General features: G+C 39.1%; 1 protein-coding gene across 3 annotated transcripts in view; it reads left to right on the forward strand.

Annotated features, from left to right (window-relative positions):
* Positions 1-2,649: 2,649 nt before the first annotated feature.
* Positions 2,650-12,105, forward strand: part of MED23 (mediator complex subunit 23) — a 41,217-nt gene continuing 31,761 nt past the window's right edge. For all 3 annotated transcript variants that reach the window (XM_082633441.1, XM_082633442.1, XM_082633443.1), the window contains exons 1-8: positions 2,650-2,847; positions 3,197-3,228; positions 3,387-3,474; positions 6,254-6,378; positions 8,513-8,624; positions 10,304-10,402; positions 10,978-11,079; positions 11,564-11,633. In XM_082633441.1, the coding sequence (XP_082489567.1) occupies positions 2,800-2,847; positions 3,197-3,228; positions 3,387-3,474; positions 6,254-6,378; positions 8,513-8,624; positions 10,304-10,402; positions 10,978-11,079; positions 11,564-11,633 (676 nt within the window). In that variant the 5' untranslated portion in view covers positions 2,650-2,799. The remainder of the gene's footprint in view (positions 2,848-3,196; positions 3,229-3,386; positions 3,475-6,253; positions 6,379-8,512; positions 8,625-10,303; positions 10,403-10,977; positions 11,080-11,563; positions 11,634-12,105) is intronic.

Here is a 12,105-nt window from a genome sequence, read left to right on the forward strand (position 1 = left end):
CGGGGCACGAACCCGCGCCCCCTGCATCAGCAGGCGGACCCCCAACCACTGCGCCACCAGGAAAGCCCAAAGATATCATTTTAAAAATGAAAAAGCAAGCCAAAACAGAGAGAAAACGTTCACCATACATTGATTTGATAAAAGGCTTGTATACAGAATATATAAGTACTCCTACAAACAAATGAGTATATAAGAAATCACCTGATTAATAGTAAGCAAAAGGCTTAAACAGACCCTTCACAAGAGATATCTGAATAGCTTATAAGATACACATTTAAAAAAAAATCAACATCATTAGTCACCAGGAAAATCCACACCCATTGGAACGGCTAAAAGTAAAAAGATTGACAACACTAAACGCTGACAAGGATGTAGAACAATTAGAAACCACACAGATCTGTAGTATCAGAGTGTAAAAAGAGTAAAAACCATTCTGGAGAACTGTTTGCTTCTTAACTTCTTATAAAGTTAAGCATATACTCACCATATGACTCCAAAATTCTGCTCTTAGAAAAATAATATATGTCTCTACAGAGAGACTTGTTTGAGAATGTTCATAGCAACTTTATTTGTAGTAGTCAAAACTAAAAATGTAAATATCCATCAACAGGTGAATTGAAAAATAATCTGTGGTATATTCATACAATGGAATGATATACATGGTTAGATCTCAAAATACAAAGTTGTGTGAAAGAAGTTAGACACAAAAGAGTAAATACTGTGTGAATCCAATTATATAAACTTTGAGAACATGCAAACTAATTAATGATTACTTAAATTAAACCAGTGTTTGCCTCTGGGAGGGGGACTGCGTGCAAAAGGACTCTAAGAACTCTCTGGGAAGATAGAAATATTCTATATCTTGCCTGAGGTAGTAGTTAAACAAGTGTCAACATTTGTCAAAATTCATGGAGCTGTATATTTAAAATATCCATTTCACTGTATACAAATTATACATCAATTTAAAAAAATGACTTGGGGGGAAACACTTGAAGAAGGTCTAGAAATGGATGGTCAACTTTTATTCAATGAATAGAGCATCAGCAAGCATAATATAAAAATTAATTTGTATTTGGTAATGACAAATAATTCTTACCTGACCATTTTACCTACTTAATTGTACAAGCCCTGGCCAATATCAAGAGTAGCTGGCATTTGCTGAGAATATACCGATTTCCCTGAAGAACCTAGGAGCAGGACAGGAATAAAGACGCAGACTAGAGAATGGAGTTGAGGACATGGGGAGGGGGAAGGGTAAGCTGGGACGAAGTGAGAGAGTGGCATGGACATATATACACTACCGAATGTAAAATAGATAGCTAGTGGGAAGCAGCCGCATAGCACAAGGAGATCAGCTTGGCGCTTTGAGACCACCTAGAGGTGTGGGGTAGGGAGGGTGAGAGGGAGATACAAGAGGGAGGAGATATGGGGATATGTGTATATGTGTAGCAGATTCACTTTGTTATAAAGCAGAAACTAACACACCATTGTAAAGCAATTATACACCAATAAAGATGTTTAAAAAAAAAAGAGAGAGAATATACCAATTTCTAAACACAGAGCCGAAACGTGGAAATCTGCTAGCAAATGAAAGCTGTCTTAGAAGTGAATCTGGTTGAAGACAATCCACAATAAAATAATCTGTTTAACATACAAAAAAGAACAATAGGTTGCTAGGGTACTTGGATTTTAATAATTCTGGCTCTGTCACCCTTCTATAATAGCTCAGATATTCTGAAAAATACACTCTGCAATACAGTTCATTGAATACCTAACATCGTGTCTAGCACTGAGGGAACAGTGGATAAATATTCCATAAATGAAGTCCTCTACTACTTATACACAAAAGTGTTATATGAAGACAAAGAAGAGACGCCTAAATCAGCTTGAAGAATGAGAGCAAGTTTCCACAAAAATGTCAACTGATGCTTGAAAGAATACAGCGGTGGGGGCACACCACTCAGTGTATCTGCTCCGACCATGCCACTGAATCAACCTTCCTCTTTGCCACCCTTCTCCATCCCTACCCACCACCAAAGAGGCTATATGTATTCAGTTATGATAAATATTATTTTAGATGATCATAACTGAAAACAGTATATATTATTATTCGATTATTTTAATTAAAAATCAGTAGTGATGCGTTCATTCACCTTTTCAACCTTCATTGAAAGCCTGCTGTGCTTCTGGCACTCTGTAAGGCACTGGGGTTACCATAGTCAAGAAGGCATTGTCCCTGTCGTCTAGAAAAGTGAGCTTTCAACTCCTGGCTCCAGGCTGCTGACAGTCCTAGAAGGTCAGCAGCTCGTAGACATCAGGTTGACCCAGGTCGCAAGAGGAGCATTTCCAGCAGGCTCTAGCCCCTGGGTCTCAAGCTTGTTTTCTTCCCGCCGTGCAAAAGCATCAGCACCAAGCTGGAAGCAATTCCCGCTTCAGCCGGGAAGTGGCGGCCTGCAGCCGACCGGGCCTCGGGGTGACTTAGGCTCGAGGTTCCACTTAGGGGCGTTCTCGTCTGGCTCGCGAGCCGCACTTCTCCACATGCGGAACCATCTGACTGGGTCCCCGGTTTCTGCGGGTTTCGTAATCAGCGGGCACCCAGCGCTCCGGCTTCCGTGCAGCTTCCGGTTGTTTGCTGGGCCCTGCAACAAACGGGGGCCGGGCTCAGCTGGGCGCTTGGGGAAGAAACCGATCCCGGCGAGCTGAGGTTTCCTACAGGCGTCTGCGGCCCTCTGCCCCTCCATTGCCGGATCTCGGGCCTGACCCGGGCAGCGCGCCTGGTGTCCAAGGAAGGCGGGGGAGATGGTCCAGATGGAGACGCAACTGCAGAGCATTTTTGAGGAGGTGGTGGTGAGTGGAACGGCCAGGGATCCAGGACGATGGCTGGGAGAGGGGGTGGCTCGCGGGCAACGGCTCAAGAAACCCGGCCCGGGCAACCTCTCCTCCATCTCTTCTTTGTTGTGAAACCGTGTATGTGTGCAACGGTTGAGCAGTTCTCAAACTGCTGTCCAATTCCAAGTCTCCTTTTAAATCCACAACACCCTTTGTTACAGGCCAAGCAGGCAGGTATTGTTTATTTCTGCGCGTTGCTGATTAAGGTGACTTGCCCTTGTTACACTGTATTATTTTGCTCGGGGACGCCCCTCCCCTCCCTTTTTAAAAAACAAAATTCACATCGTTTACTTTTTTTTTTTAACAGAAAACGGAAATTATAGAAGAGGCATTCCCTGGGTGAGTATATGCATGGCAGATTTTTGTGTTTTTACCTGATAGTACCTTTTAAAGATTTTATTTAGGCCTGTCTTGGAGGTTTATAAGATCCACTATTCTGGTTATGTTGAATTACCTTTTTAAAACTAGTGGCAAATAATGCTATTTTTGTTTTTTAGCATGTTTATGGACACCCCTGAAGATGAAAAAACAAAACTAATTAGCTGTTTGGGGGCCTTCAGACAGTTTTGGGGTGGTCTTTCTCAGGTGAGCTCTGCATTTTTAATACACTCAGCTGATGATTTTTGACCCTTTCTTTTTTCACATTTTCTTTGATGTTGCTGTTAAGGTCTTTCTGGAAAAGGAGAAATAAAATTGTCATCATCTTTTATTTGTCTATTCTGATTTCCATTTGTTTCAATTTGTATTCTTCCAGTAGAGAATCTGTATTGAAAAATCAGGTTGACGACAGCACAGTGTGAGTTGTTTTTATAAATCTCTCCCAGGTTAGATTATATAAAACCATTTTGATCCTATGCTGATTTATTTGGTGCACTTCACAACAGCTGTGTTAGGGATTGTAATGGATAAAAATTTCATTCATTTACTCAACAAAGGAACTGGCCCAGCATTGATACAAAGATACCACAATAAGGATACAAAGATATAATAAAACTGAGGAAAGGAACAGTAAAACTTAGTAACAGAAAACATTCACCAGAAAATTCAGCCTTGAAAAAGACAAAGTGTGTGATCCTTAAAGAGCTCATAGTCCAGTAGTACCTTATCTTCTCATGGTGCATTTTGGTAGGAAAATGAGAACTGTTTGCAGTTGAGCTGCTGGTGGTTAAGACTTGCTACTCAGACATGAATCACAGAGTTTCAATATATTAGTTTTTTTTAATTTCTTTTACTTATTTGTTTTCTTTTTATTTATTTGTTTATGGCCGTGTTGGGTCTTCATTGCTGCATGCGGACTTTCTCTAGTTGTGGCGAGCAGGGGCTACTCTTAGTCGTGGTGCGCAGGCTTGTCATTGTGGTGGCTACTCTTGTTGCAGAGCACGGGCTCTAGGCACGCGGCCTTCAGTAGTTGTGGCACACACGCTCAGTAGTTCTGGCTCGTGAGCTCTGGAGTGGAGGCCCAGTACTTGTGGCACACGCACTTAGTTGCTCCGTGGCATGTGGGATCTTCCTGGACCAGGGCTCAAACCCATGTCCCCTGCGTTGGCAGGCGGATTCTTAACCACTGTGCCACCAGGGAAGCACCCTAATTATTTTCTAATAGATAATATATTCATACGGTACAAAATGCAAAGGGTTGGACCAAAAGTTGGACCCAATGATGAATCTGCCTTCCATCTCTCTTAGCTTAATTGCTTGTTTTTTTTTCTGTCTGCAAACAGCATTCCCAGTTTATGTTTCCTTCTAGAAGCGTTTTTTTTAAATACATTTATTTATTTATTTTTGGCTGCATTGGGTGTTCGTTGCTGCGCGCAGGCTTTCTCTAGTTGCGGCGAGCAGGAGCTACTCTTCATTGAGGTGCGCGGGCTTCTCATTGCAGTGGCTCCTCTTGTTGCAGAGCACAAGCTCTAGGTGCACAGGCTTCAGTATTTGTGGCGTGTGGGCTCTAGAGTGCAGGCTTAGTAGTTGTGGTGCAGGGGCTTAATTGCTCTGCAGCATGTGGGATCTTCCCCGACCAGGGCTTGAACCTGTGTCTCCTGCATTGGCAGGTGGATTCTTAACCACTACACCACCAGGGAAGCCCCTAGAAGTGTTTTATGCATAGAATCATTTTTATAGAATGTTCATATGCCGTGTACACTGTTCATTAGCACCTTGCTTTTTTCCTCTTAATATTAAATTCTCAAAGTAATTCTACATCCATCCATTAAGAGTTACTTCTGCCTTCCTTTCTTACTTATAGCAACATAATATTCTATTATATGGCTGCACCTTCCTTTATTTAACCAGTTTCCTACCAACTGACAGGTTGCTTCTTACCTTTTTTCACTTTAAATAATACTATAATGAACAGTTTTATGCATGGGACACAGAGTAAATTTATAGTATTGCTGGGTCAGAGGGTATGTCTATGTGTAGTTTTTATAGAAATTGCCTAATAGCTTTCCATAAGGGTTTTACCAATTTATACTCCCGATAGCAATGTATAAGAGTACCTATATGTTCCCTAGAGCCTCATAGTAGAGTGGTAATCTACTTTTTGATCTTTGAACTTTTTGATCTTTGCCTATCTAAAACAGGAGAAATTTTATTTCAGTGTGGTTTTATTTTTGCATTTCTCTGAGTGATGTTGAACATTTTTATGACATACTTTAATATTTTAATAATTCATTAAACATTTTATGAGTTAAGATACAGCCCTTGTCTTCGAAAATTTTATATTCTAATGGAGGACCTGGGAAGAAAATAAGTATTTCTAAATCAGCATTATATGTTCAACAGTAGAAGTATGTATCAGGGACAGTGGTAGCACAGAGGAGCAAGACATCTTGAGTATATCCTAGAAGATAATCTGTGATTTGGGTACTACATTTTGGTATCAGATTTAAAGTTTTGCAAGTCTAGAAATTGGTTATGTCATTAGATTCATAACTCATTGGGCTCTTAGGGATTAGACTCACGAAATTCTCATGAGGCTGATATACTAATTCATAGTGGATTTTCCCCCCAGTGACAGGAATATTTATATCTGCCATTAAGGGCACTGCTTACAATGCCGTACACAATCTTTGCTAGAGTTTTCTATTGATCATGAATATGCTAATAAAATCGTACTCCTTTTGGAGGTGCCAGGTAGTAAAAATGGTGGAAGTTTATGTAATTGTATGATTTTAAGCTTACTATAACTCAAGTACTAAATCTGAATTTTTTTCAGTTTTTTTTTTTTTAGAATTTGTTTTCATCCATGAATTTATAATGGGGTATCTCATTCATAGTCTTGATATACTCCCAGGTACTATTAGCTATTTGTTAGTTGCAAAATGTAAGTTTAGACCTAAAGTTTAATCATTTTCTGATTTTCCAGGAATCTCACGAACAATGCATCCAGTGGATTGTTAAATTCATTCATGGCCAGCATAGTCCTAAAAGAATTTCTTTTCTTTATGACTGCTTAGCAATGGCGGTCGAGACTGGTCTCCTTCCACCCAGGTATGTTTAATGGTGAATATGAGCAATCTAAAGAATTTTCTTTCTTTCTTTTTTTTTATAAATTTATTTATTTTATTTTATTTTATTTTATTTTTGGCTGTATTGGGTCTTTGTTACTGTGCACAGGCTTTCTCTAGTTGCAGTGAGTGGGGGCTACTCTTCGTTGCCGTGCGCAGGCTTCTCATTGAGGTGGCTTCTCTTGCTGCGGAGCACGGGCTCTAGGGCGCCCAGGCTTCAGTAGTTGTGGAGCGTGGGCTCAGTAGTTGTGGCTCGCGGGCTCCATAGTTGTGGCTCACAGGCTCTGGAGCGCAGGCTCAGTAGTTGTGGCACACGGACTTAGTTGCTCCACAGCATGTGGGATCTTCCCGGACCAGGGCTCGAACCCGTGTTCCCTATATTGGCAGGTGGATTCTTAACCACTGCGCCACCAGGGAAGCCCAGAATTTTCTTTTTTATTAAAGTTTAGAAATTGGTTGAGGTGGTTGTTGTAAAAGGATAAGGGAATGAAGAAGGAAGTTGGGCTCAACAAGAAATCCTTTGTAATATCTCATTTTTAATTTCTAGGATGCAGTATTCTTAGAATTATATACTTATGGTGCTCAAAACCAGGCAGACTTTGCCTTTCAGTCCAGAGACTAAAATCACTCATGTTGATGAGCTTGTTCCAGTTAACTTTTGTTGTTTTTGTTATATTCACTAGTTTGTTTATTGTACTTTTTAGATTCTACATATAAGGGATATCATACAGTATTTTTCTTTCTCTGTCTGACTTATTTCACTTAGCACAATACCCTTCAAGTCCATCCATGTTGTTGCAGATGACACAATTTCATTCTTTTTTTTTTTTGATGAGTAGTGTTCCACTGTGTGTGTGTGGGGGGGGGGGGCATGTCTTCTTTATCCATTCATCTGTTGAGGGACACTTAGGATGCTTCCATATCTTGGCAATTGTAAATAATCCTGCTATGAACATTGGGGTGCATGTATCTTTTCAGTTTAGTGTTTTTGGTTTTTTTTGGCTATATACCCAGGAGTGGAATTGCTCAGTCGGTTCCAGTTTACTTTTGCTGCGTGATGAATTACTTCAACACTTTGTGGCTTAAAACAATAATAATCCTTTTATTATTAACATTCATGATTATAGTGCTTGACTGGGCAAGTAGTATGTAGTTTTTTCTCAGGTTTAGTGATGGCAATCAGATAGTGGCTACGACTGGAGTCATGACGAAGGTTTCCCCGTTCATATCTGTTGGATGATACCTGGCTGTCATCTGAGACATCAGCTGGCACTGTTGGCCAGAACCTACATGTGCCTTCTCCATGTAACCTGGACTTTCTCACAGCATAGTGGAGTCCAAGAGCAAGCATTCATAAGAGGGCTGGGCAGAAGCTTTATCACCTTGCCTTGAAAGTCATACAGCGTCCCATTTGCCAGTATTAGGCCTGCCCAGGTTGAGGGGAAGAGAATGACACTGATACTTTTCATGGGAGGAGTATCAGTGTCACGTTTTAGAAGAGCATGTGGGATCAAAAGTCTTCTTGCAGCCATCTTGGAAAAATACAGTTTGCCACAAACTGGTAAATGGTAACTATTTAACCAATAGCTTTTGGTACATATCTTTCTAGTAAAAATATAATGTAATTAATATTATTTAGTTCTACTTTGTGTTTAGTCTTTCATATAAGCAAAAAATGTAAAATACTATACATAATTTTTTGAAAGTGTGCTTGAGTAATATGTACCTTTATGAAAAATACTTACTGGGACTTCCCTGGTGGCACAGTGGTTAAGAATCTGCCTGCCAATACAGGGGACATGGGTTCGAGCCCTGGTCTGGGAAGATCCCACATGCCACGGAGATCTAAGCCCGTGCGCCACAACTGCTGAGCCCATGTGCCTTAGAGCCCGTGCTCTGCAAGAAGAGAAGCCACCGCAATGAGAAGCCCACGCACCACAACGAAGAGTAGCCCCCGCTCACCACAACTAGAGAAAACTCGCGCACAGCAATGAAGACCCAACGCAGCTAAAAAACTTACTATGGCAAATATCATGTCCAGAGTACGCAGACCTTGGCTATTAGAGAACTTGCAAAAATTCTGTCTTGTAATTGGAATGGGTATTCCTTTTTTCTAGGATGGTTTGTGAATCCCTGATAAACTCTGACACACTTGAATGGGAAAGAACACAGCTTTGGGCCTTAACATTTAAACTGGTTCGGAAAATAATTGGAGGAGTGGATTACAAGGTATTTTTTTCCTAATTATTCAATATAAAAAGTAATCGTTGTTAGGTGTGATTACTTTTTAAGTGTACATATCTTAATTTCACATGGGAGAAGTGAAGTGGAACCACTTACAAAGTCTCCTTTTTTGTTGTATCTCCTGGAGGGATTTAAAATTGCTCAGTGTTTCTCACAGCTTCTCTGCTCCCCTCCCAACATTCTTAAAAATGCAGGTGGCTGGTAACTTTCTGTGACAAGTAGGGAAGGCACCAAGCAGACTCTGGGTCCCTTCATGCCACAGATCTTAGGATGTTGGGGCCCCTTTCCAGTGAAAGCACAGAGCAGGTGTGTATGGAACTGAGAAGAGATGCAGGCATCAGCAGATGAAGGGAGCAAGTCCTGCTTCACCTTGACCTCCCTTGGACACATTTCCTTCCTTAACTGGTGTCTTCAGCACTCTGCTCTTGACCCAAAACAACAGCATACACTCTCTAATTGTATCTCATAATACATCTCAGGAGCTCCATAGCTGCAAAAGCTTCTCCTTCATTCAAGCCACTTTTGTTATTGTCCTTTCTGAAAGACTTGCCAATACCTGACCCTGTGCTTTATGTCTGTATTTTTGCTAATCTAAAATGACTTAACTGATAAGTATTGGCTTGAATCGTGATTTAATACAAAATTAATTCTAAGAAGCTTTTTCTGATTATTTTCTCTGTACTTTTACTTCCCTTAGCATTAATATGTAGTTTTTACCTCCTTACTTATTTGTATGGTGCTTTATAATTGTTTCTATTTTCTTTCATATATATGTTTTGTCTGTCTTTTTTACAAGATTGGTCACATTGTTTATACTATGGAATGAAATTTCTTCTCTATATATCAGATTCTGCTCTGAAATAATGCAACTGGTAACAGATATGAGTAGATGACCAGTTAACAGAATGGCCTTATTCGCTAAGTTTGAGGGATTAAAGTATGTGATGAATGATGAGAAGGGGGAATAAAGTTAGAATAGGCAATGGGAAGGAGTAGAAAAGGTCATCTGCCAGAAAGTTTGTATTATTGTCCATGTTTTCAGAGTATTTTCAAGTTATATTCAAATATATTTCTGTCTGTTAAGCTCAAATTAAACTTTTTGGACCCTCATAGTAATAGAAACTCTTCTAATGTTGTGAAGGTCAAAAAAGCTTAGCAGAGTGTGGAAAGTTTAATTTTATTTTTATTTATTCATTTATTTATTTATTTATTTTGCGGTACGTGGGCCTCTCACTGTTGTGGCCTCTCCCGTTGTGGAGCACAGGCTCCGGACACGCAGGCTCAGCAGCCATGGCTCACGGGCCTAGCCGCTCCGAAGCATGTGGGATCCTCCCCGACCAGGGCACGAACCCGTGTCCCCTGCATCAGCAGGCGGACTCTCAACCACTGCACCACCAGGGAAGCCCTAATTTTTATTTATAAGTGACTTTCTTCATTCATTCATATTGCAAGCCATTCTTTAGAATTCTGCTTTGGAACATGACACTTCTCTTGGGTTAATGTTAGGGGGTTGAATGTTAGCTCTGGTTCAGAAAAAAATCAAAAGTGTGACCTTGAGGGTAACATTTTTTTTTCCAAGTATATAACCTTGAAAACTTTAGATGTTTTAACTAGCACCGGGGACGTTCTTATATTTTAACCTATGACTTTTTTTGTTCTATCAGGGTGTTCGAGATCTCTTAAAAGTGATTTTGGAGAAAACCTTAACAATTCCCAATACAGTGAGCTCAGCTGTTGTACAGCAGCTTCTAGCAGCAAGAGAGGTAATTTAAACATGTCTGCAATTCATTGGTCATATCCTAAAAAAAGTCTAGTTTTACATAGTTCTGTACTTTTAAAACTTACGGTAGTTTGTAAAACGTTCCATTTCTTTACTTCTACAAAAATCGTGTTTTAAAGGTTCTATTTCACTTTCGTTATATTTCAAAGGGAAATTTTATATTTTAATTAATTCATGGTTTTTAACTATGAAAACAACAGTATTGATATTAAAGTATTTTCAACCATTTTAAAACATCAGCTGTGGACCACTTAAAAGACCTTTGTGCTTTGTAACTAATGTTGCAAGAATTGTTAGTCTGTTGCCTTCCTGTTGGAGTCTACAAATAATTGATGAATTTTCAATGTTTCTTACTCTCAGCAGTCATTTTATTATTTATTAATCTTCATTTTTAGATATTCACATATAAACAGATTTTTTGTGCTACCGTTTAAGCCCAGTGAATCCACGAAGTAATATCTCTACTTTTTAATACCATAGTTCTTGTTGTTTTTGCATTTACGGGGCTTTTCTGTGGGAGTAGTCAAAATAATAACATGACCCTCTTATTTTTCTTAGGTTATAGCATATATCTTGGAAAGAAATGCTTGTTTATTACCAGCATATTTTGCAGTCACAGAGATCAGGAAATTATATCCTGAGGGAAAACTTCCACACTGGGTAAATTTGATATTTTCTAGAATTTTTAATAGAAAGTTTTATTAAAAATCGTTATATTAATCTGATTTTTTGTGTGCTTATTCTTTTAATGGTCACTTTATTCTTAGATAATAATGTGATTTTTTTGTGTGCTTATTCTTTTACCAGTCACTTTATCCTTAGATAATACATAATATGTATTTCTTTCATTTCTCTGCTGTCCTGCTGAGACAGTTTATATATTATGTGATGAAATATACAAAGCTTCATCAAATAGCTAAGAACATGGTGGTATGACCTGGCTTAATTCAGGAAGAAATGAACTGGTAAGTAATTGGAAGGAAGGAAGCAAAAGAGAACTAACCTTTGAATAATTTTATGTGCCAGGAATTGTACTAAATCTTTACATATTATCTCATTTTATGTAAATGATTATTGTATTCAGAGCAATCTTGATTTTATTTTTATACTTATTTGTTTTCTGTTTTGTTTTGTTTTGTTTTAGTTACTTGGAAACCTGGTATCAGACTTTGTGGATACCTTCAGGCCCACAGCAAGGATCAACTCCATCTGCGGTAGGATTATAATTCAACATATACTAAATAGTACCTGGTCTTTAGTGATCTGACTATTGAACAAAGTTGATGGATGGTATCTTATATATGTCTTGGTGACTTGTCATTTTAGTATAACTCTAGGAGCTTAATAATGTCCTTTTACTTGCTTCAGGTACTTTGTGTGTTAAGTACAGGGAAGGAAAAGCAACTGTCTGGACTGGTCTAAGCTTCAGATAGAACCATTCTAGAAGGTGTGTTTCCTGGTGATTAGAGGGAACTTTTAGTAGAGCTAGTAAAGCACCATGGAATCTCTAGGCAACTGGAAGTCGCAGTAGATCTGCCCCTCGATTATCTGACTCTCTCAGCCCATTCCAATTTACACCTTTGCTCTGTATTTCATTTATTTTGTTTTCCATTTTTTCATGTTTGTTAGATTCTCAGAATTTTCTTTTAAAAATAAGCACGTGTTTTTCAATTTTTGCAGTGCTCA

This window comes from Mesoplodon mirus (assembly GCF_964341445.2).
Source record: "Mesoplodon mirus genome assembly, chromosome: 10".
NCBI lineage: Eukaryota > Metazoa > Chordata > Mammalia > Artiodactyla > Ziphiidae > Mesoplodon > Mesoplodon mirus.